This window comes from Bombus flavifrons, chromosome 13, assembly GCF_040668555.2.
Source record: "Bombus flavifrons isolate JBK064 chromosome 13, iyBomFlav1_principal, whole genome shotgun sequence".
Taxonomy (NCBI): Eukaryota; Metazoa; Arthropoda; class Insecta; order Hymenoptera; family Apidae; genus Bombus; species Bombus flavifrons.
The window spans coordinates 7514153-7537939 of record NC_138454.1 but is presented as its reverse complement, the minus strand read 5'-3'; the positions used below and the strand labels follow the sequence as shown (position 1 = coordinate 7537939).

The following is a 23787-nucleotide window of genomic DNA, read 5'->3' as shown; positions in this document are numbered from 1 at the left end:
TAGAAGAGATTTATACTTCATTAATGTCTAAGAATAGGAAAAAATGAAAAAATATTTATGATTAAAATACAGTACAATACAGTTTGATATTTATATTTGATGTACATTTTGGTATAATGCATAATGAATGCATTATATATAAATTGAAATATTTTTAATATTTTGTAATAGGTTTATAATAGTTTATACTATAGAATTTAAGATTCATATACACATTCCATAATTATTTTGAAATATCTATTTTCTGAACATACTTTTCTTTTCTTTATTTACAAGCATATAATTTTTTTTATAATAATATACAAATGTAATATTTACAAATAATAAAAGAAATTTATAAAAATATATGAAAAAAATGATAAAAAGTATTATTTTTGAAGTGTATAATATTTTATCCTTATAATAAGAGATGCCAATTTGTCAAATATTATTTATTATTAGTAATGTATTTAATAATAAATTCTTTTAACTTTATATTCTCTTTTACGATTATATTATACATTTACTTAATATAATCATGATTAAGTTATTGAAAATTAAATACATATATATATCTTATGTCTTAATTGCAAAATAAAAAATGAAAAAATCATTCAAAATATACATGTTATTGTATATTATTTTAGAAATATCTATGTAGTGCTTAGACTCCCAACTTTTGTATTTAATACTTAGAAATAATCATTTAAAAGGATTTATAAAAGATTTACTTTTTAAATATTTAATAGGAAAGATACATAAAATATCTTATTTTAATAAAAAAGCGAAATGGAGAAATATTGCACGTTTACTCGCTCTTATAGATTACCCTAAAATTATAATTTTGGTTCTTGCTGAAGCCATTTTATACATATTGCTTTAATAGCATTTCGACCAAGCCTATCTGATTCCTTTAAAATTTTTCTTATATCTTGTGCTCTTGAATGTTTCACAGCTAATAGATAGGCTGCTTTTAATTGCTTACATTCGATATATGCATTTATCTGAAAACAGAAGAATGAATAAACTTTGTTGCAAAAGATCGGAAATCCATTTGTGTATGCAATTTTTGGTCTTACTTTAAGTTCTATGTCAGTTATTAATTTAATAAGATTATAAATATCATTTTTTAAAAGTGAGTTAGTTTCACCATGTTGATGAGTTAATAACAACTTCACACAGTGAGTCAGTACATAATCTGATATAATATATGAATTTGCAATCCCAGACGTATGACAACATTTAATTAATTGTTCTATTGCGGAAATATTGTTCTTCATTCCTAAAATGTGTCCAGTTAGAGAATACACTTTTTGCTGTGGTAAATTGTAATCTAAAATAATAACATCACTTAGATAAAAAAGTAAAGTTGCAAAGTATTTAGACTATATATAAATCAAAAAGAGACCTTGGATTATTCTAAATGCTATTCCAAATCCTTCTTCAATATTCCGTCCACAAAGAATGGCTAAAACAGCCAAGTCAATTTTTTGTTGTTGATCACCAAATAATGTTGGTATTTCTAGATTAGAAGAATTATTAGAGTCTTTTTTTGGGAACATGCTTAAAAAGCGAATAGGACCTCTTCCCTCTTTTTCACAATTTGCTAGAAACTTTGTAATTTCCATTTGTCTGGAAATTGAATTTATATGTTTATCTATCTCTGATGGTTCCATTTCCATTGTTAGAATTCCTTGATTGCTATGCATGGAGCTCGTACTTCGTTTTCTTTTACGACTTAAAATTTTAATTTGCAACTCAGATTCCAAATGTTTTTGGGCGTCGAATAAGAAATTAATTTTAGCATTTAAATCTGAATAGTTGCTTACATCGTTAAGATAAAAGCGGATACAAGTCATTGCAGCACGTATAAAATCTTTCATAAAAAGTTGCAAATGATATAAAATATTCAAGTATTGTCTTTTTTCTAAACTATGACAAATATATATTAAATATTTCTTCCAAATTAATAAATTTGAATCCTTGTTCAACATTGCTTCATGAAGTTTGTCAATACTTCCATTTCTTAAACAATATAAGTAAATTGCATTGAAAAATAAATCGGGTTCCAAATTGTTTTCTAAAGTAAAAATAAGACATTTATCAAATTTCTCGTGTTTTAAAAAGAACTCTAAAATTGAGTTATAACTTCCATAAGTTAATAAATAATAAATGCTTTCATGATAACAAATATTTTGTACCGTTACAGATGTGTTTTTAATATCAAGTTGTCTTTGATTAACGATTTTAAAGCTTCCAAAATTATTTAACATTTCTTGCGAGGTATTGAACTTGTATTGATGAGGATGCTGTACATATTGCTTGTATATGCTTAAATTATCCAATATTTGTAGGATTTCTATAAGTAATGGCGGATCTTTTAATGGACGATTTTTTGAAAATTCTATCTTCTTTGTGCTTAATTCATCCACTTTAATTTCTTTGTTTTTATTAGTTTCATTTATTAGCTTCTGAGTTCCATTTTTGCTCAAAATTTCTGATTCTTCTGGATATGACAAAATTACCCAATCGTCAAGATTCTCAGGCTGTACTTTATCAAGACAGTGGGAAAATTTGTCTCGTGCTTGATTAAAATATCCCATTTTTAAACATGCTTTACCCCAAGTTGCCCAAACTCCTTGTGTATCTAAACATTCTAAACCTGCTTTAGTGCTTACATCTAAAGCAAGAGCCCACTGTTCTTTTTTAATTAAAAGATCTCTCAACTTTCTTAGGGTGTGATCATGTAGACTATCAGAAGGTATTAAATGTAAACAATCAAATTGAATAAGACTTGCAATAAGATCTACTTGCGATAGAAAACGATCACAATGAGCTAGTCCCATATTAAGACCAAGCTTGGCACATTTAACTTTTGCAGCTACTAACAAGGAACGTATCATTTTAATAATAACTGTGTGATCAACTTCAGGATTTACTCTACCACCATTAACAGGTTGTAGAAGACGTTTCATTTCGTCACAACAATCTAATAGAAAACTATAAATATCCATTTTGTTACATATCCTTACATGAAAGCCTTATGAAATAAATGAAATAATATTTAAAAGTTATTATTACCTAGCATATGTTTGATGTTCAGAATGCAAATTCAGAATAGCTAAACATAAAGAAATGTTTGGGGCATATTCAAATGAAAATTCTTCCCTGATAGTATCATTGTGTTTCTGGTCTCTTGTTAATCGCCAATAATCAAATATTTCACTACTTGGAGTGGACTCTGTTCCTTGAAAAGTGTGCATTTGTAATGCGGTCTGTCGTTTACAGTCGTTGCATACGCGAACAAGTACAGAGGGTGGATAACCAGATACTTGCATGCGATGTTGAGAACATGTTGCACAAATAACCCGGCCACATCTACGACAATGATGTCGTCTATTAAACATTGAAAATATAACACTTTTGCAGCAACTACATTTCCCGGCCTATTAAACAAAAAACATTTAGAACAATCTCAAATGTTACAAACTAATAAGGTAGTAATGTTAAAAAAGAAATGCATGTGATTTTAAATACCTTATCATTAGGTATCCATTCTTCTTTGGTAGGAACTACTATAGGCATAACAAACTCAATGTTTTCTATTTCTGAAGCAGAATGTTGTACATTTTTTGGCTTGTTTTCAATAGAATCACATTGTAGAGATACACGGCAATCCAATGACTTTTGAGCATAGAATCTTATAATTTTGTCAAAGCTACTTCTTGGGATATCCGTTTGATTTAATTTGTTTTGAATTCTACTTAATATCCTTTGAATACTTTCAAGTTTACAATTCATCAGCAATTGTTCTAACATTAATAACGGTTCCTTGATAAGATGAATATATATTGGTCTCTCTTGAACATTTAACATACTTAAAATGTCAATTCCTAGTAGAGTTCGTCTATATTTTATAGTTTCCGTTGCTTTACAATACTGTAATAAATAATTGCAAATAAATCTTAATGAGTCAATAGACTCTAATTTTTTTAAGACAATCTTGCAAAGTTTAATTGACTGATCCAAAGGTAATGCCTGAAAAAACTAGAAAGAACAATATACTTTATTAAAAGCTGAAAATTATTATTTATAATATTAATTTTAGAGTATCTTTTAATATACCTTTAAAGTTTGTTTAAAATTTTGAGATTCATTTTTTAAAAAACCAATTAAAAAATCTTGCGTTATAGAAGGATGTATTTCTAAAGAAAATGCTTGACATTCCATCCATTCCAAACACAATTCAAATTTATCTGCATTGATTAGTGATTTGATAATTTGTAATGGGTCAACTTTTTCTGTACAATAAGCAATATTATACGAAATTTCGTTGGATTTAATTATACAATATGGAAGCATTTTATGAAAAATTAGCACTCTGTGCAAGATTTCATTCAATTGTAACTTACAATGTATAGGTAATTTGTAGTTATCTACATGATATACTGTATGAAGTAATGCATTTTCACAAATATTTATATGCCATTTGTTAACATTATACAATACTGTCTGGCTTAATATATATATATCTTTAATTTGATATAAATATTGCAATATCACTGTGTTGAATGTATCTTTTTTTTTCGAAATTATGTGACTGAGAATTTTATCTCGGAAACATTGCAATTCACTGCTTAAAGCAATATGAGTTGGTAAAGCATTTATAAGTCTCAAACAAGCATCCAATTCATCTTCCTTTAACATAAGTTCAAAATGAGACCACAACTTTTGTATTGATATCGCCTCGGATATGGTTGCAAGAGTTTGATTATTTTCAAATAATAATTTCAATTCCTTCGTCCAATGTGACGTTAAAAGATTTTCAAGACATGCAGTGCGTTTCAAGTTATCACAACTGTTTCTTAAAATAGTAGGATTTTCATTATTTATCCTTTGTAAAAGATACGAAACGATCCAATATTGGCCTTCTAAGTATTGTAATAAACTTGGTCTTATATTATGATTTTTCCAGGTAGTGTTATACTGATTAATTTGTTTATGATTACATGAATTGGAATAATTTGAATATTTCAATATTACATTGTATGAGTAGGAAAGTGGCATATACTGTATAACTATATCTTCATTAAAAGATTTAAAATAATCATTTATTGAAAATAATTTGTTACTGTTATTACTTATCTGTAAATCATTTTTCGAATTCTGAGAAATGAAAGTTTGATATTGTTCTACAATTTTTGGAAGTAACATTATCTTTTGTTTTTTTATACTTTGAGTAGACTTCTCACATGAGTAATAATTTAGATATTCATGAAGAGCATTAGTTAAATCTTCATCCAATGAGTCTGAGTTATAGACCTAAAAATATAAACATCAATAAAAAACTGTATAAACATATAAGTATTTTTAATAAGTCATACAGAAAAAAATAGCTTACTTGTATACGAGGTGACCCTAAAAATTCATTAGCCATTACAAAAATTACCCTTGGATCATGGGTAATGTCCAAATCTTGCCAAGCTGGTTCATTAAGTTCTTCAATTTGTATAAAAAATTTATTATCTAACATTATGTTATTTAATAACTTTGATCTAAGTGCAGCAATTGTTACTAAACCCAAATCACCAATTAAATAACCAACTGACATTAATGAAATTGCATGCTGTAGGTTGTTAAAAGGAGGACGATTTCCCCAAATAGTTAAAGCAGTATGTAGAAACATCAGATTCCATGTATTCAAAAGAAATGCTAATGTTTCATTACCCACAGATAATTCACTCAAATCTAAACTTGCAAGACGAGACGTTTTCTTTAATACAGTTTGAATTTCAGAATAGTTTAAAATAGTTTTACAAACATCAGGATCCAAACGGAATTGATTCACGTTTAAATTATGCAAAATTTGCAACATTTCTGTTAATATCTCTGAAACACATTGATTTGGTCTTTGGAGCTTGTAATTTAAATCCTATAAATTAAGATATTATTATTATTTGGTTATTTAAATTTGTTATACAATTCTCTAAAAATTTTTTATACACACCGACTTAGATGAAGCTTTGTTCAAAACAATACATCCATTTTCCTTACTAATAATAGTATAACTTGTATCTTCTCGATAAGAAAGTTTAGGGCAAGTATTTGTAAGGATACTATACGACAAATTAACTTGTAAATCATGCGCAATTGCTTCAAGTTTTTGTGGTTCAATTTTAAGTTCAAATATTTGGTAACCAAAATAATAATGTAATGGAATTTTTAATAAATCAGAAACTGTAGATATTGTATGTTCAGTTGGAATAATTGAATGTAAAAGTTGTAAGTGAGAGCACATATTTTGCATATATTTTCGAGATCCGCAAGCAACTGTTACTATTTTGCTAAGTATTTTTAAACCAGGCAAATAATTACTATCTTTTAATATTTGATTAATTGTATCTTTATCAGTCTGCGATTCTTTAAATTCATGATGATTAATCATAATATCAGTCCAAAAGTTTTCCTTTTCTTTACATTCCTTTATGCATAATGCAATTCTTGCATCACAGAGTATATCTTCTACAGAAATCACATCTTTCTTTTCATATAACAATTGACAAAATTTATGAAAGAAGTATACATATTCAGTATTATCAAATGTTTTACACAATTTTAAGTATTTCACTGCAATTTCACAAAGATTCTGTGAAATTGGGTAAGTTTGACTCATTGTTAAAGCCAAATCTAACGCACATATTGCTAATATTTCATTATTGGTAAGAATTTCCATAGATAATAATCGCAAATTCATTTCTTGAGATACCAAAAAAGTTTCAAATTGACTAGTTTGTCTAGAGGATTTTATACCCTCTTGTGTAACTAGCCTTATATTCTACAAAAATATTATTGTAAGATTAATTACTATTAATTATTATTCTTATAGATTATATTAATTAATTGTTACTGTGTACCTCTAGTGTAGAAAATTGTGAGTTCTCTGGAGATTGATCATTATTTTTCAATGTATTTGCTTGTTTACATACATTTTCCCTAAGTGTACGTAATGCTTTGGAAAACTGCACTTCCCCAGTTAGCTGGGTATTCTTCATATTGCATGTCTTAAAAATCAGAACATATTAATATAGGCATTAATTAAATATGTTATTTCGAAACGTATTTTCTATATGGTTGTTACTGAATGTTTCTGTTTTATCATTACCATTGCATAAAGTTAAGTATTAATACTTTATTAATTGCTATTATTACAATCTTTTTTACTAATCTTTTTCTATGCAGATCAATTTACGAGATAAAAAAGTATTTGAGATTGCCTCTGATAATAAAGATTATGATGAACAAAGTGAAAATGAAATGATACAGCCTAAAGAATTAAGAAATTTAAACTTTTATATAGAAGATGAAAATAGATACAGACCACTACATTCATATGTAGACAGTTACAACAAACATGAAACCATAAATAAAATACAGCATACAAATATGTATTTCCATTTAAAATCAAAAATATGGGAGAACTCTAATATAGGGGAAGATGATGCACCATTTATTGCTGGTTTTAAGGAAAATCTTGATAAAGTGATTACTACTAGTTTATCATTAGATAATGATAAGAATGTAGCTTTATTAATATCTACTTTCAGATTATAAAAGACAGGAATTCAAAATTTGCAAAATAATTCTTCTTTTTCAAAGATAACTAATGTTGCTGCTAATATCAATAAGAATAAAAGATCAATTTCTGCAAACATATTTGAAGAAGATCCTAGATATGCTGATAGTACAGAACCAGGAGAAGAAGCCTATGACTATGATCAGTTCAAAAAAGAATATGAAGGACAAATTGAAAAATATATAAATTCTAACAAAACTTTGAACTTTACTGATGAGGGAAAACTAGAAGAACATCCTAAAGAGATATTACAAAAATTAGTTGATTTCAAAAATTGTACAAACCTAACTGGAATATTTCATATTAAACCACTAAATTGTTTAATGTACAATTATGAACAACAAAAAGATAAACGTGTTGTTAAAAGAACATTACGCAAAATAGGTCTAACTATTAAAGTTTGGTTTTTGATTTATGTATGTGTTGCAGTTCCTTGTTGGTGCCATAGAGGTAAATTATATTATTAAAGATTTCATAAAATAAGAATAGCTTTAAATACATGCCAGTGCATTGTTCTATAGGATGGTGCTGCTGGTGTTTCCATTTTAAATTTTGTTTTCCAAAAAAAAGAATATTATTTGCAAAGCAATATTGTGCAAGTAATCCTCCTGGTATATTCAGACAAATTCAAAGAAAAGAAGAAGAAGAAGAAAAAGGACCGACTAAATACAAGCCTACTGAGTTTGAAGAAGACATGTATAAAAAATTAGAAACTGCAATAAAAAACATATAAATAAATTATATTAATAAAGTTACCTCTATAATATCTTGTGCTTTTGCATAATCATTTTTCCATAAACATCTAATAATTAAGCTTTCTTTTGTTGCTAGCATAAAGTTCACAAATAATGATTTATGGATGATGTCTTTAGTTGTTATATCATCTGTTGTTAATACTAAACTATTAGAACGTTTTCGCCATTTAATATTATGTACTAGTTCTGATTCAGAACTATTACTAGATCTTGTATCTGTTTCATCTGAAATATTACCTTCTTGATAAAAAAATATCTTTTCTTTGGAACAATCGGAAGGTAACTTTCCACCTAATAAAGATTTAGGTTTAAATTTAGATAAGTAACTTTTATTTTCATATTTCATATTAATATTTTTAGTAAATTCCGAAGTTGTATAAAGTTCAAATCTCCATTTAGCATTTGTTATTGCTGCATTGATAGAAGCAATATTGTTTTGAATTTGTTCTTTTTCTTCTATAGATTCTTCTGTACATGCAGTTTCTGTTATCGAGATAATATTCTCTAAGTGGAATAATATATCTCTCACAGCATATTTGTTACAAATAAAACCTTCTAGATGTTGTTTCATCCACTTACTTTCGAATTTTAATTGCTCATGGGATTTATTTATATAGCTTTTGTCACAATTTTTTTGTGTATGACCAAAATCTTCATATCGCAAGAAAAGTAAACAAAATATATTCTCTATTACTTGTATTCGTAGATTAAGCGGAAATAAGATTTTTATATAATGATCCATATCAAAAAAGTACTTTGATATAATAGATTGCTTTGCATCATAACTATTACACAATAAGACACCTTTCAAAGCACTTAAAATGCTACAATATGCTATGAAAACATTTTCAGATTCGCAAACATCTTTTAATAAATATTTCACTTTTTCATAGTTTTGTTCATAAATATCTGTTGTCATTTTTAATACTAAAAGACTATCAAAATGTTGTAAAAGATTGAATATCTGCTGTATAGAAAGCTTTTGCTGAAAGTCAGTTGTCTCTGTTATCTCATCATGATATATGTTATTTGTTTTAACATCTTCTCTTCTGCAGTTTAGGATATATTTCAAAATTTTTACATTTTTCCACAGTACATTTTGTAATTCATTCAATGTTGGATCACATAATACATCAAAATTACATTTAGGTATTAAAAATTCAATTGAATTACATATGAAATCATAATCTTTCTTAGCATTATTTAAAAATATTTCTTCTTGCGAATACTCATGCAAAACTTTAAATAACAAAACTGGCCAAAATGCTTTTAATAATGTACAGGATAGTATTAATGAAACATCATTATATCGTCCATTTATCATTAAAATATAACACATGTCCTAAAAAAATATTAATATTACATACAAATATTTTATAATCTCTTATATAGTAATTTATATCCTGATACTTACCAAAATGTCTATGATCCAATGTAATTTATTATTACTTATTCTTTCTATAAGATTATTCTTATTTAGAGTAGGAACAGAAGCAGGAGGAAAATGAAATAATATTTTCTGAATTTTCAATACATGATTCAAATTGTTATTAGGTTTAGAATGTATATAAAATTCACTAAGAAAAGTATACCATTTTTTTAAAAAGTGATGATCTGTTCTTGAATACAATGCAAATTCAATATCTTGAATATTTTTAGTTTTCAACATCATAGGAAAAAGCCATTTTGACAATGTAGGATCATTAAATTCAACAATATTCATTTTTGAAATAATACATAATATACATCCAAAATAATTGTCATTGTCTGATTTCTGTTTAGATAATTCAAATTCCATCAATTCTTTTATCAGCAAAAAATAAAAATTTTGTAAATTATAAATAATATTAACTGATGACTTAGGATAAATTAACAATAATTCGTTAAGAATCCAACATGTAATAAATGGATTATCACAAACATTTTTTTTCAAAAGTATAAAATATCCATTCTGTATTTTCTCAAAATCTTCTGAACTTCTTTGTTCTAAACTATTTTTATAGAATGCTAGTAATTCCTGTAAAATGCATAATGTAAAATAAATTATGAATATAATTGAAATAAAATATATAAATGAATTTGTATAAATTAATTCAGTTTTAAAATACCTGTTGTAAATATATTGTTAAATTTTTGTACAATTGCAAAGCATATATCATTTGAACATAACTTTGTGGTTTTTCTACATATTTAGTATCTAAAGCTATATTGTTGAGAAGTTTATGCAATAATATATAACTTATCCATTGATATTGATTTTCATTCTGAGAATGACTGTAAAAGTATATAATACAAAAGTTATTATTTATTTTAAATGGTTTAAAAAAATATTTTAGTAGTAGTAGTAGTAAAATATTTAGTTTTACGTATATACATATATTGTATATGATAAATAAAACATTTTTAATATATAAAATTTCATTATATATACTTACATTAAATTTGTAATCAGAGTTTTTGATTCGATAAAATCTTCAATATCATTGTTACATTGTGAAAAAAAAGATTTGTTATTATTTCTCCGGTAAATAATAAGAGACGTATACCATAATTTTGATAAAATGTATTTATTTATCTCCAATGTCCTTGTTTCTCTTGACATGTTTTTAAAATTTACTTAATATAAAAAATAACCACAGTGCACAAAGTATTTCAGTTATACGTCACATATTGACAATACTATTAAACTTTACTTTAGAGGTTCAAAAATTATTGACTTTTCTTTCGCAAGCTTATAATTTTTGATGTATAGAATCCCAAAAAACAAGTTTTACAGCGAAGACTCTAATAATCCAAAGGTTATGATTAAGTTGTCAAACTGAGCATTTTTAAGGCATTTTACATGCTACTTTGACGCCATATTGCTCCTATTCATCATCTGATTGGTCCGCACCAATCATATAAATAAATATTATATGACATTAAATTATATAATTTATATTAAATAAACATTATATGACTGTGATCCGCACAGATGAGCATTGGACTGAACTTCACCGAAAGTTAGTTTGTATGAGGCTGTATCATGATCATATAAACAGGTATCAACACTTGCTAGGGAAAACCGTTCAAAAATTGAATCGTGAAAAATCAACATGGAAGATAAGGGGGTTCTCATTTTACGCATGCATGACATGCTAGAATGCTTAGATAAATAAGATACAATTACAGATACTGTCTGTCTCGCAAGAATGCAAACCTTTGAAGAATGTTAACCTTTCATGTTGATTTTTCATAACTAGACACAACTCGATTTTTAAACGATTTTCCCTAATGAATGTTGAGATTTGTTCATATAATCGTGGACTAAACACAACTCAATCTTCGAGAAGATTTTCCTGGCAGGTGTTGTGACATGTTTATATGATCCTGCTTCAGATTATATGATTTATGCTACACTTGTATGTTTCTACGGTACTTTAAATTAATGGTTAATATTTTTAGGTGATTTTCTTGTAATGAATGAAAAGAGTATATACAATGAATAAGATTATTAGAACATTAGTGAAAGATTCAATGATATTCCATAAATGGACTATTTTATCAAATTTTAGTAGAATATCAAGCCACGGTAATGAAATCTCTTTTTACAATCTTTATATATCATGTATACAAATCATGTTTTATAGATGTTTCAATTGTTGGAAATTCAATAACAAATAATGAGATTTTGGACAATGAAGACATTATGAAATATATTGGAGAAAATGTTAAAAACATGAATACAAAAACTGCTGTTAGAACTATAGGTATTTTATATCAAAAGTTCAATGGAAATATAAAATTAGATCAGACGGACTTCACAAATTCCAAAGGATTTCAAAATATTTGTGAAGTGATACTCAAAGATGTTAGATCTTTAAGCAGATATGATACTATACGCATTTTACGATGCTTACTATTTTTTAATGTTTCGGCTGACAGTGTATTAATTCAAACATTGCTTCAAATGATACGTGTTTCCTTGAATAATTTCACAGTTGGACAGATAATGATTCTACATAGTATATTATACAATATGAAAAAATCATTTCTGTCTGAATCTTTACTTTGTGCATTACCTTATGTGTTTACACAGCAAGCTCAAATTGAACTTAATTCAGATAGTACTAATTTATTTCAAGTCCTTAACTTCTGTTCTGTGATAAATAATTTAACTGTAAAAAGGCATATTCTACGAATTTTACTGAAAAATATAAACAGAATAAATTTAAACAATGTAATTCCAGTTTTTAATGCAATATATAGTTTACCAAAGTTGTGTCTACCTTCGTCACGACTTCTGGATTATATACAATATATGATATCAATTAAATGTAATGCATTAAATATCAAAGAAATTGAGCATTTACTTCATTGCATTTCTAAAAAAGTTCTAAATTCGTAAGTGTTATATAATTAAAATTATTTATATCATACAAATATTTATATTATTTGTAATTTTTTTTTTCTAGAGAAAAGGAGTTCTATGACAAAGAATTAATAAATAAATTATGTTCTACTGTGTTAATTAAGAATAGTACTTTCGAAGAAAACTTAATTATCTTACGGCATTTAAATGATATACGCTTTTGTAATATTCCTTTGTTAAATTGTCTAGTGAAAAAATGTCTTAAAAATCCAGATATTTTAGAAAGACATTCTATCGATATACATACATTTATCAAAGGTTATATTATTGCTGATTATATACCAGATAATTGGGAAACTGTAGGCAGAAAATTACAAAATCTTATTGTCACTATAGATTCTTCAGTACCTAACACAGTGTCTACTGCTTTCCATTTAGTTTCACTAAATTTTTATTGTCCGGAATTAATAGAAAAGTCTTTCATATTATATAATTCTCTCTGTGAACAAAATTCATTTATTTCTGTAAAAGATATTGCATCATCTGTGTTAAAATTATATTGGTGTGTAAAACAGCTTTATCCTGAATATAATGGGTTTGTGCCAGATGAAAGCAAATTAAATCAAGTTAAAATTGAACGTGACAGTAGTGAAATACCTTATTTAATAGATAGTCTAAAAAAAGCTGTTGGAGGTACTGAATACATAAAAAGTGGTTTAAGAACAAAATTTGGTGAATTTGTTGGTAAACATATTTGTGAATAATCATAACCAAACATTAACAGCAATGATTTGCAGCTTCAAATCTTTGATTTTTATTATTTTAGATTACATTGTCGTCATACAACCAGATGGCTCTTTTATGAATACTAATAATTATGATAATATTACATTTGTTGAAGAACTAGCATCGCTAACAGAATGTAGCAAGTAAGAAATAATTTTGAAGTAGTTTAATAATTATCCATTAATCCAAAAATAATGTTTATTTTAATTTACAGGATTCTCTTTTTCGCTTTCCCAATAGAGGCATATTCTATTAATGAAGGAAATTTAATATCTACAGTGAAGATACAATTAAAAATAATAGAAACATTACCAGGTTTCCACTCCTTTGTTATAAATCCATACCTCTGGAACAAGTTCTCTGATAAAGAAAAAGTGTTACATCTTCAGAAAGCCATACAATTGAAACAGTACAATTCAAAATGATAATAGTTCATAAATTGTGTATAAAAAATAAATATAATTTAATAAATATAAAAAATTGTGAAAATAAGAAACAAAATCATTTTTCATACTCCATGTATTATGGTATTTTTGTTATAAGATTAAGATAAATATATTTGTTTTAATAATATATTTAACATATTTTAATACACAGGGTGAGGTACCTGTTCGGAATTTTAGTTGGCCGTCCGTTTATGGCACGGACAGGCCCATTTCCCTCATTAGGAAATTCCGAATTACCGGTCCTCTCAGGGGAGTAAACGTAATGACTCGAGGCCAGGAAAAACCCAGGAAAGGACCAGCTGGAAGAGCACGGGGGAGAGAAGGGATACAACGGCGGGAGGAAAGAATCAGGAACTGGGAAACGGAGTTCAGCTTCAACCATCGGAGAATACAGACATAGGACGACAGAGTCCTCACTTCATTTCACATACAAGCAACGAAGACTACATACACAGGACGACAAAGTCCCAACTTAGTGCGGTTAAGTGATACAACGAATAAAAATAAAGTGCCGTCCACCTCTAACACTCGAGTTATTTCATCTCCTCCACCTTGAACGTTAAGTCATTCGAGGTACGCGATATCGACCGATCGGTTTGACCTGACCGGTTGCTCTTTAGTCGATAATACGCAACAGTACCTAAAACAGGCTGCTTGAATATGATGATAGAAAAAAGTATGTTTGACCAAACTTGCATGGTAGATCTTTGATAAGTAGTTTTTTTGAATGGAATGATATCTTTTTTACATGCCACCCAGTAGAGTGTTTTAAGATACATACAATGACCAGACAAAATCAGAGTCATCTAAAATCAATTGCATGAGAAAATAATTTACTTTATGACAACGGTTGAATAATTTACTTTATGTAATGGTAATTTATTAATGTACCAGTACACTGTTACTTTAAATACTTAAAGTGGTGACCTTGATCATTGATGCGTCTAAAGCGTTGCGAGAAATCAATCACGGCATATCGAACTTCGTCCGGATTAATCGCGAATTTTTATTTATGGGGAAACTTAAAGCAGCAAATGTACAGCAGCAAAAGCAGCAAATATCAATAACCAGAAAAAGGATGTATTAACATGAGCATCGATGGTCAAGATCACTATTTTTAACATTTAAACTAGTAGTTTAAGCAGTGTACTGGTACAGTAAAAAATCACCATTACATAAAATAAATTATTTTCTCTTGCAATTGATCTTTAATGACCTCAAATTATAGTGCGCCATCATTGTGCGCATCTTAAAACACTCTGCTAGATGGCACGTAAAAAAGCATATAGTTCCACTAAAAAAAAAAAACGAATTTGACCTTCATATGGCCTTTACGGGTTACCTATCAAAGAACTATTTAAATACATCAAGTTATGTGTCTCTCAACACCATGCAAGTTTGATGTGACATATTTTTTTCTATCATCACTAAAAGTGGAAATATTCAAATGACCTATTCAAAGATGTTAATATTATTAAAACTAGGACTTTCCAAAAGTTTAAAGAAATATTTACAATGAACTCTTCATTTATATAACAATTTATTTATATGAAAATATTTATAACATCAACAATTAAAATGTATAATTTCAGAATCATATATTTCATAATATATTTCTACAAAATTTGTATTATAAATCAAATAATTTATATACTACTAATTTTAATGTATTGATGAACTTTTGTATAGATGAATATTTTTGCATAGGAATAATGTAAATATAAGTAACATATATATCGAAGATAATAGTTATTAATGTATAAATAATGTATTTCATGACATATTTCTCTCCTATAATTGTCGATAAGTTATATAAATGTAAGTTGGTATTGTTATTATGAAAGACATATTTTGATAAACACACAAGTAATGCTTTTAAACATAGACAATATATTGATAACAGAATAATTAAAATGTAAAATAGCACCCAGTAGCACCATTTTCTGAATAAAAAACAATTATTAATATCACTGATTTAGACCAAATAATTTCAAAGCATTGAAAGCAGTAGCTAAGGCAACCTCTTCTGGAGCAATTTGCATAAATGCTGCTACCATTTCTACTATTGCTGGTAAGGCACATGGTTCATTACGTTGAAAAGTACAGTAACGATGAAGAAATGTCATGGATCGTTCAGTTAGAGCTTCTTTAACATGTACAGGTAATTTGCTGGCTCTAGTATTAGGATACATGAATGGAGCATCCGTTTCTACTAATATTCTGTCTAGAGGTGCAAGTCTTTTTTCCAACAGTTGTCTTATTCCACTATCAGATTTGTCTTTGCATAAATATCCTGTAATTCCTAGATAAAAACCATGGTCTAAATAAATTTGTGCTTCCTTCGCAGTTCCGATAAATGAATGGATTAAAACTGGTGGTAAACAATTTTTATAGTGATTCAGAACTTCTAGAACATCTGTCTGAGCACCTCTTTCATGTATTACAAGTGGCTTAGTTAATTGACATGCAAGTTCTACTTGTTTATGAAATACAGCACGTTGTGTTTCAGGATCAGAAAAATCACGACTATAATCTAAGCCACATTCTCCTACTGCTACACATTCAGGATTATTAGCTATGCTTTCAAGTTCTTGCAAAGTATCAGGATTTTCCCATGATTTTGCATCATGAGGGTGCACACCAGCAGTAGAATAAAGAGTACCAGGATATATCCTAGTTAATCTTAGTGCCTCTTTACTAGAACGAATACTTGCACCTGTTACCATAATCTTTTGTACCCCTGCATCCTTTGCTCTTTGAATTACGCTATCTAAATCTCTGCTATATTTTTTATTAGTAAGATTGGCACCAACATCAACTATGATATAATTCTCATAACATTGTGTCATAGCTGAGGAAATAGCTTTTTCCTCTGCATTTGATGCAGTAGTATTTTCAGCCATTCCTCAATATTCAACTGCAATATCTGAAATAAAAAATAATAATAATAATTATTGGAAATACATATTGTTCATTGTGAAAAATATATCAGTATAAACATAAAGAATTAAAAAGGGCGACAATATTTATCAAATTTTATTACATTTAGTTATTATTGAAATAATAATACAAAGAAAACAATGTATATATGATAGATGAATAAATTACTTAACCATAGTAATTTGAGAAATAAATGAAATATATAATCATGAATTTATACTAAATATTATAATATAGATATTTTTTTAGATACTAACAACAAGATACAATATGCATTTGTTGCCAACCAGTTAAAACTGCTTTCAATTAATCTGAGATGTCAAAATCCGTATTTTTATAAATGATGTATATGATCATTTGAGATATATAACTATATATATGTATACATATAAAGATATTTTATCAATAAATTCGTAGTGCTTTCTTCTTGCTAAATATTTTTTGGAACTAATACAAAAGCATTACACATGCACGGCACTTGATCATATAATGATACACAATGTTGTCTTGCACGCTATACCACACAACCAATTCTTTCAATAAGTTGATTTAATCAAACACATAGGCTTTTGGTACTGTCGAATCGTACAAGCTGTTACTGTAACAAAGCACTATATGTGTCAATCTTCCCAAGAGACTGTTCTATAATTCATTTTATTATATATATAATACTTATTAAATACAATATATTTAACTTTTTATAAAAAAGTAAAAACATCAATTCCCGTTAAAAGATCGTAATTTAAGATTTACTATTTATATAAATGATATATTATTTATATAGTACATTGAAATTATAGAATAATTTCAATACTTTCACCTTATATAAACTGAATTGGTTAATTTCATATCATAATTGTTACAAGAAAGAATATAGCCTAAAATCATATTACTCAATATACGCGGGAAATATAATTATCATGAAGGTAACTATCTTATAAAACATTTTTATTATTGTTTAACGATGTAAAGTAGTAAAATAATTTATTATTGGAATATTAATCTATCATAATAATATTGAATATAATATCTACTTTACTATCAATTTTGTTTTAATCTTAAAAACATTATACACGACATGTATACACAATTATTTATTAGGTTATTTTTTTTTTACAGAAAAGGAAAACAAGACGTCAACTTCTGGCTGAAAAAGAAGCTATTGCTAAAAGCTTAGTTGATAAAGCAAACTCTGTGAAAAATCCCTTAGAGCCCTTAAATTTCTTTCATAAATATATGACAAAGGATAATCAAACTATTGAACTCTCTTGCATGAAAGCCATAGATGCACAACCTAAATGTATTCTTTGGATTTTTGATATTATGGAACGTAATATGAAATCTCTGTATGAACAGAGTGATTGGGGTTGGGATTCAGTCGCCAAACAAAAACAATTAACAGAGCCAACAGCTTGGTATTTAGTAGCAACTTCCAATGAGAAATTTGTTGGGTTTTCCCATTTTCGTTTTGATATAGATTATAGGGAAGAAGTACTGTATTGGTATGTAGATCTTATACATATATTTATAATTTACAGAAGATGACAAGTTTTATTTTATAATTTTTTTTTATAATTGTTTTTCAGTTATGAAATGCAGTTGGAATCCACAGTACGACGAAAAGGACTTGGCCATTTTATGATGTCTGCTCTTGAAGCTATGGCATCAGAAAACAAGATGCGTAAAGTAGTTCTGACTGTACTTAAACTTAACCCATCAGCTATGCAGTTTTTCTATTCCCTTGGGTAAGTAAGATATAATTTATAAATATATAGATATAATTTTATTGAGATATAAAAACTAATAACTATACAACAGAAAATTATTATAAGGAAAATAGATTTTTACACCTTTAACTTTATTACAGAATTTTTAATATTTAGAATGTACATACATACAGATGTATAAAATTACATTTTCTAAAGTAATAGTACGACTAGCATGGAGATGTAATATTTTATAAAAACCCACATTTTATTTTTCAGTATAACTGCAAGAATATGTTTCTGTATTTTTGTATTCATATTTATAACAATATGAATAATAATAATAATAATAATAATGATAATCAATAATAATATCAATTAAATATCTACGGTAATGAACAAAATTACAAAAAATATTTTATATTTTTTTCTGTTGAATATCATAATTAAATATCTTTCTTGATAAAAAGTAGATCACAGTAAGAAAAACTATCTTATGTAAAAGAGGATTTATATATGTGCCTTATACAAGTTATAGTTTTTGTATGTATGAAAAATTTCATAACAATACGGAATTAAAAGCATATAAAAATAACAGTATCCACTAAATTGTAATTGTAAATCATTTTTTCCAACCGATATTGTTACAGCTACAAGATGGATAAAACCAGTCCACCAGCATCTGATCAATTGGATTATATCATTTTGAGTAAGGCCGTTGATAGTGGAACAATGAGCAGAAATCTTAATTCTTTTCAATGAGTCTAAGTGATCATTAAATTCTACGTTTAAGATTGTGTCTTGTGAAATAAGATTGGTAATATTTGGTGTGGACATAAATTAACAATAGGCGATTTCAACGATGGTCCTACATTATGGAATGTAAGTGGAGCTTTACTAATAACCCAATCATCTATATAATTAAGAAACTTTGTTAAATCAACTTCTATGGATTCGGAAACATTAAAATAACGCAAATAAGAATTATCATTCCAACACATGTCTAAAGCTGCTTGATGTAAAACCATTCCAATACCTTTACCAGCTCCTTCTGGGATAGGAAATACTCGAAAGTTAACAACGCTTAGATCCGCAGGAAAATCATAACGAAGTGGCGAGAAATACGCATTTAAATTAAAAGGTAAAGAATTATGTGGATGCATTGCAATTATAGGGTGTAATAGTTCTTCTGATGCTAAATGGCCATATAATGAGAGTACACCTGATGGGTGATTTGTTGGTGGTGTCGAAGATATACAAAAAGACTTCTTTTTTTCGAGAACAAACGTGAATATATGATTTGTTAACAAGTTATCAGTTATACCTTGTCCAAGTCCTCTGTTATCATCTTGAAGTAATCGTCTATCCTGCATAATCTGTATAAAAATATTATATATGTACAGTGTGTATATATTATATATTCTTACATGAGTGAACGATATATTAGATACATACTTCAATTTGCCCAGGTGCCATAGAACTTACACCTAATGGTTGTGCTGTTACAACTGTTAGTCGAAGCTTCTTATCTTCTATGTATGTACTTGACGCCATTGGGTAATAGTTTCCTTGTGTAGGAAGCTTTGGAAATCTTTGACGCTTAATCATCTAAATAATAATCATCCTCTTAAACATGTTTACTAGTGATGATGGAATATTTTAGATATTTTTACTTACATTAAGGCCATTTAGATCTGTATAGAATTGGTCTCCTGAAGCTATATCTGTACTTAGTCTCATAGCAAGTTCATAATTTTGCGTTTCTGATATGTTAATTTCATTATGAACACGTAAACCAAGTCCATCACTACCAGGAGAGTTGTATAATATACAAGTATGACGTACATGTGCAAATTCTACAAATACTTTAGATACAATGGGTCCAGTTATTAAGTGTATAATACATTTATTGTCCATATATACTAAATCTGGTTCTGATTTATCAGGTAAGAATAAATAAGCTCCACTTTTATCTTTACCAGAACCTCTGGTACCATATTTAACAAATTCTAAATGAACAGGTACTGTTATGTTACCGACTCTTAAAGCTTTCAGAAGACCTGATTTTCCAAAAGATGCAGATAATTCTGGTCGTTGTGTAATTGAAAATTCTTGTGCATTTGGTATTACTTGAATTTGATTAAAACCTGGTATTTTTGGAAGGTTTATATCTGTATTAAAAACAGTTATGTTCGCAACATGCACTTCCCTGCATATAATAAATAGTAAAAAGTTGAATTGTAAAAATAAATATTTAATAATTTAAAAAATGAAATTACGTACGGTGGAAACGATGATTTCGACAAAGCGTGAATTACGTATGTTGTAATACCAAATCCAGGTACAGTAACCAAGAATGATAACTCATATCTAGCAACAGTTAATGCAGCTGGTCCAATCCAAATTGGAGAAATTTGACATTGTACTGGTTGACCCATACGATCGGTAACTTTAACAAACGGAGTGGATACGACCAATGTCTGTACTTTTGTTCTTTGTCTTGGAATAGAATTATAAAGAATAACTTTTTTTAAAGGATTTTCCTCCCTTAGTATTAGAACATGTTTGTCTCCTACACTGGTATGGCGCAATCTAAAACATTAAAACATGAGTTTTTTACAATTATTATTTTGTTTATTTTCAAAAAATTATTATTTTTCATAAAATATTCATAAATTTTTCTCAAACCTAGATTCATCAAGTGAAATATATACAGCATCTACATTAACAGAAGATTCTTGTGGAGTTTTTAATAAATGAATCACTGATTGTTGTAATACATGCGCAGAATTATTCAAAGCCATTATCATCTTCTTAGCATAATCTATAACAACTTCATCTCTGGCAGTTCCAGTAATACCATCATGATGTTGAAACAAAGAATGCCACATTCTTGCTTTGCTTAAACGTTGTGCAAGAGTACCTTCCACTAAATTGTCATTACCTTTAGTCCAAGCTGTAGTAGTTAATATTTCCGATGCCCTTAGTAAACTCAATAATACACGATCTAATCGTTTGTGAAAAGGCCTAAAATGTATTTAATAAACATGTTGTTGATAGTTTATTATGATTAATTTTAATTTGAGTGTACCTTGATGTATAATATCCGCTCCAATAATGATCATCTCTGTCGGAATATGTGAAGAAATCGCCAGATAAAGTAGGAAATTCGTTTAAAGTGTGTTTTTCCCTGATCGCATCAAAGTAGTCGCTTAACGTTCCAAATTTAATTTGAACGTTCATTTGTGAGTTTTGATTCATATAATCAAAAAGTTTTTGATAATTATTAAACTGAGCATCCCACTCAGTAAAATGAGTATATCTAAAATCATCTCCTAATGGTACTAATACCACATCAGTTTTAAAAAGCTGAGATTTTTTACGGTACTGATCCAGTAAGAGAGCAGCTCTTTCTGCAATATTTGATTTAGTTATGGCTCTTGGAGCTATTTTCCATGGACAACTTAGTCCAAAATTTTGTAGTCTATAAAAGTCAAATTGACAACATATTTTTGGATCTGGGCCACAAGTGTGTGGCACATCATAACTATAAAATGGCATTACATGTGTAAAGATTTCTGTTGATCCATCATTATCCCATAATTGTCTCCAACGAAATTCTAATTGTTTTCGTTTAGCTAATCTTTTTTTAACTGAATAATGAACTCTTTGTATCAGTACATTTTCCAATCCTGCCTTTTTCAACAGATATGGCATAGTTGGAGAAAGACCAAATGGATCAATAGCCCAACCTGAATTTGGTATATAATCTAAATTATATTTTAACCATTGATGACCCTCTGTAAGTTGTGTAAGCTGAGACATCCAATGAGAAACAGATTCATCTGGCATAACCCAACCTCCTGATACAATTTCTAATTGACCATCATGAATCAAACGTTTAACTAAATTATGAGTTATCTTAGACTGACTTTCCCACCAAAGTTGAAAGAATGATATCTCTGCCCAAATAAATTTACGTCTTCTGTCTTCTGCCAATTTTGTTACCATATTATTCAATATATTTTGTGTTTGAAATGCATAGTATTTCTCAAAGGTACTAAGCCAACCAGGATCATTATGAGAATGTGGAACAACAAATACTTTCAGCTTTCTATTTGGATGCCATTGTTTCTCATCATATGTGATATCCCATCCTTGTTTCCAAACTCCACCATCCACATTATCAAACTCTAATTGTCTATACATCTCTAACATTTGAATGTCAACTTCAGGAATTTTTTGTATGTTAAAATTGCATTTAAGTACTTTTCCTAAATGGGAAGAACTAGATGACATAGGTTGATCAGGACGATTTATAGAATGGTCTATAGGTACAAAATGTTTTGCTTCAGCCACTTCCCTTAAAGCATTCATAACTTCATGATGCTTATTGAAATCTTTTTCTAGCTTTGCTAATCTATTCTCAAAGTGTAGCCATTGATTCTAAGAATATAGAACAATAAGTTATTTTTGTTTATTATATATAAATTATAATCTATGGATATTTATTGAATAACTTACATCATTAACAGAAAGTTTAGACCCTTGTCCAGGTGGAAAAAGTGTTAAATCCATTATTAAATATATCATAACACAGCAAGCAAGAATTAAGCCTGCACTGATGATTGCTAATGTTTTCCTAGTCCTCATTTTGACACATTTATTTATTTAAATATACCGTTCTCAGATGAACTAAGCTATCAATAACATTTAAAGATTAAATCTTTCTGATTTCGAAAAGAAATGTAACTTTTTTTAGTACAAAAACTGGATCTTAACCTTATATGTATGTTTATTTCAAAAATTACATATTTATTTTATTTCATTAAGAAACTAGATATCTTTATTTAAAAAGAAAAAATTGAAGAAATATAAAATTCTATTCATTCACATAAAATAACACATCGACATTACATTAATTATTAATATTACATTTCTTCAAGATTACACTGTACGGTCTGTATGTGACCTCTTGCAACTACCGCCGTCGCCATATGTTTGTATGTAGTCAAGTATACACATATGAAAAAAGGTTAGACCATATACGGTCTAAGGCCTAAGATAAAGTATAAAGAGTACATGTAGTACATATAGGATAATATATGTTTACATTATACGTATGCTAATAAGCTATAAACAGTAGATGTGTATTTAAATTTCTCTTGATTTCAGTTTTTCATATTCAAAG

The 23787-nt window shown here is 27.9% G+C and overlaps 6 protein-coding genes across 6 annotated transcripts; 3 read left to right on the top strand and 3 right to left on the bottom strand.

Moving 5' to 3' along the window:
• Positions 1 to 554: 554 nt before the first annotated feature.
• Sptz (zinc finger FYVE-type containing 26 spastizin) lies at positions 555 to 11241 on the bottom strand. The gene is made up of 14 exons (XM_069125297.1): positions 11085 to 11241; positions 10803 to 10987; positions 10476 to 10641; positions 9782 to 10384; positions 8369 to 9709; positions 6894 to 7040; positions 5987 to 6814; positions 5381 to 5911; positions 4105 to 5301; positions 3517 to 4026; positions 3061 to 3425; positions 1388 to 2979; positions 1059 to 1312; positions 555 to 983 (listed from the first exon to the last, which is right to left on the bottom strand). Exons 2-14 carry the CDS (start codon positions 10967 to 10969, stop codon positions 816 to 818), a joined length of 7869 nt encoding a protein of 2622 aa, XP_068981398.1. The 5' UTR covers positions 10970 to 10987; positions 11085 to 11241; the 3' UTR covers positions 555 to 815.
• Positions 7213 to 8345, top strand: LOC138186422 (uncharacterized). Its single transcript, XM_069126299.1, has 3 exons — positions 7213 to 7557; positions 7636 to 8062; positions 8134 to 8345. Exons 1-3 carry the CDS (start codon positions 7213 to 7215, stop codon positions 8343 to 8345), a joined length of 984 nt encoding a protein of 327 aa, XP_068982400.1.
• A 101-nt stretch (positions 11242 to 11342) lies between the features above and the next one.
• LOC138185943 (uncharacterized) lies at positions 11343 to 14053 on the top strand. Its single transcript, XM_069125305.1, has 5 exons — positions 11343 to 11938; positions 11997 to 12750; positions 12822 to 13462; positions 13545 to 13647; positions 13719 to 14053. Exons 1-5 carry the CDS (start codon positions 11830 to 11832, stop codon positions 13927 to 13929), a joined length of 1818 nt encoding a protein of 605 aa, XP_068981406.1. The 5' UTR covers positions 11343 to 11829; the 3' UTR covers positions 13930 to 14053.
• Positions 14054 to 15611: 1558 nt separating this feature from the next.
• Positions 15612 to 17288, bottom strand: LOC138185944 (3'-5' ssDNA/RNA exonuclease TatD). Its single transcript, XM_069125306.1, has 2 exons — positions 17148 to 17288; positions 15612 to 16876 (listed from the first exon to the last, which is right to left on the bottom strand). The coding sequence occupies exon 2, from the start codon at positions 16851 to 16853 to the stop codon at positions 15918 to 15920; it is 936 nt and encodes a 311-aa protein (XP_068981407.1). The 5' UTR covers positions 16854 to 16876; positions 17148 to 17288; the 3' UTR covers positions 15612 to 15917.
• Positions 17289 to 17677: 389 nt separating this feature from the next.
• Naa40 (N-alpha-acetyltransferase 40) lies at positions 17678 to 19387 on the top strand. The gene is made up of 4 exons (XM_069125309.1): positions 17678 to 17816; positions 18010 to 18392; positions 18477 to 18635; positions 19247 to 19387. Exons 1-4 carry the CDS (start codon positions 17811 to 17813, stop codon positions 19356 to 19358), a joined length of 660 nt encoding a protein of 219 aa, XP_068981410.1. The 5' UTR covers positions 17678 to 17810; the 3' UTR covers positions 19359 to 19387.
• On the bottom strand, positions 18732 to 23699 carry alpha-Man-IIa (alpha-mannosidase 2). The gene is made up of 7 exons (XM_069125299.1): positions 23121 to 23699; positions 21688 to 23042; positions 21285 to 21623; positions 20880 to 21188; positions 20274 to 20805; positions 20052 to 20204; positions 18732 to 19972 (listed from the first exon to the last, which is right to left on the bottom strand). Exons 1-7 carry the CDS (start codon positions 23247 to 23249, stop codon positions 19385 to 19387), a joined length of 3405 nt encoding a protein of 1134 aa, XP_068981400.1. The 5' UTR covers positions 23250 to 23699; the 3' UTR covers positions 18732 to 19384.
• Positions 23700 to 23787: the final 88 nt, after the last annotated feature.

Coding starts and splice junctions, on each gene's coding strand:
- LOC138185944 (XM_069125306.1), bottom strand. CDS start 16,853: ATGGCTGAAAATACTACTGCATCAAATGCAGAGGAAAAAGCTATTTCC.
- Naa40 (XM_069125309.1), top strand. Junction 18,393..18,476: donor AGGGAAGAAGTACTGTATTG/GTATGTAGATCT, acceptor ATTGTTTTTCAG/TTATGAAATGCAGTTGGAAT. Junction 18,636..19,246: donor CAGTTTTTCTATTCCCTTGG/GTAAGTAAGATA, acceptor ATATTGTTACAG/CTACAAGATGGATAAAACCA.
- Sptz (XM_069125297.1), bottom strand. CDS start 10,969: ATGTCAAGAGAAACAAGGACATTGGAGATAAATAAATACATTTTATCA. Junction 7,041..8,368: donor AAGCACAAGATATTATAGAG/GTAACTTTATTA, acceptor CTGATTTTTAAG/ACATGCAATATGAAGAATAC. Junction 4,027..4,104: donor ATTTTAAACAAACTTTAAAG/GTATATTAAAAG, acceptor TGTTCTTTCTAG/TTTTTTCAGGCATTACCTTT.
- LOC138185943 (XM_069125305.1), top strand. CDS start 11,830: ATGAAAAGAGTATATACAATGAATAAGATTATTAGAACATTAGTGAAA. Junction 11,939..11,996: donor TAGTAGAATATCAAGCCACG/GTAATGAAATCT, acceptor CATGTTTTATAG/ATGTTTCAATTGTTGGAAAT. Junction 12,751..12,821: donor TCTAAAAAAGTTCTAAATTC/GTAAGTGTTATA, acceptor TTTTTTTTCTAG/AGAAAAGGAGTTCTATGACA.
- LOC138186422 (XM_069126299.1), top strand. CDS start 7,213: ATGCAGATCAATTTACGAGATAAAAAAGTATTTGAGATTGCCTCTGAT. Junction 7,558..7,635: donor CATTAGATAATGATAAGAAT/GTAGCTTTATTA, acceptor TCTTTTTCAAAG/ATAACTAATGTTGCTGCTAA. Junction 8,063..8,133: donor TCCTTGTTGGTGCCATAGAG/GTAAATTATATT, acceptor ATTGTTCTATAG/GATGGTGCTGCTGGTGTTTC.
- alpha-Man-IIa (XM_069125299.1), bottom strand. CDS start 23,249: ATGAGGACTAGGAAAACATTAGCAATCATCAGTGCAGGCTTAATTCTT. Junction 21,189..21,284: donor ATTTCACTTGATGAATCTAG/GTTTGAGAAAAA, acceptor TTAATGTTTTAG/ATTGCGCCATACCAGTGTAG. Junction 19,973..20,051: donor TGGCACCTGGGCAAATTGAA/GTATGTATCTAA, acceptor ATTTTTATACAG/ATTATGCAGGATAGACGATT.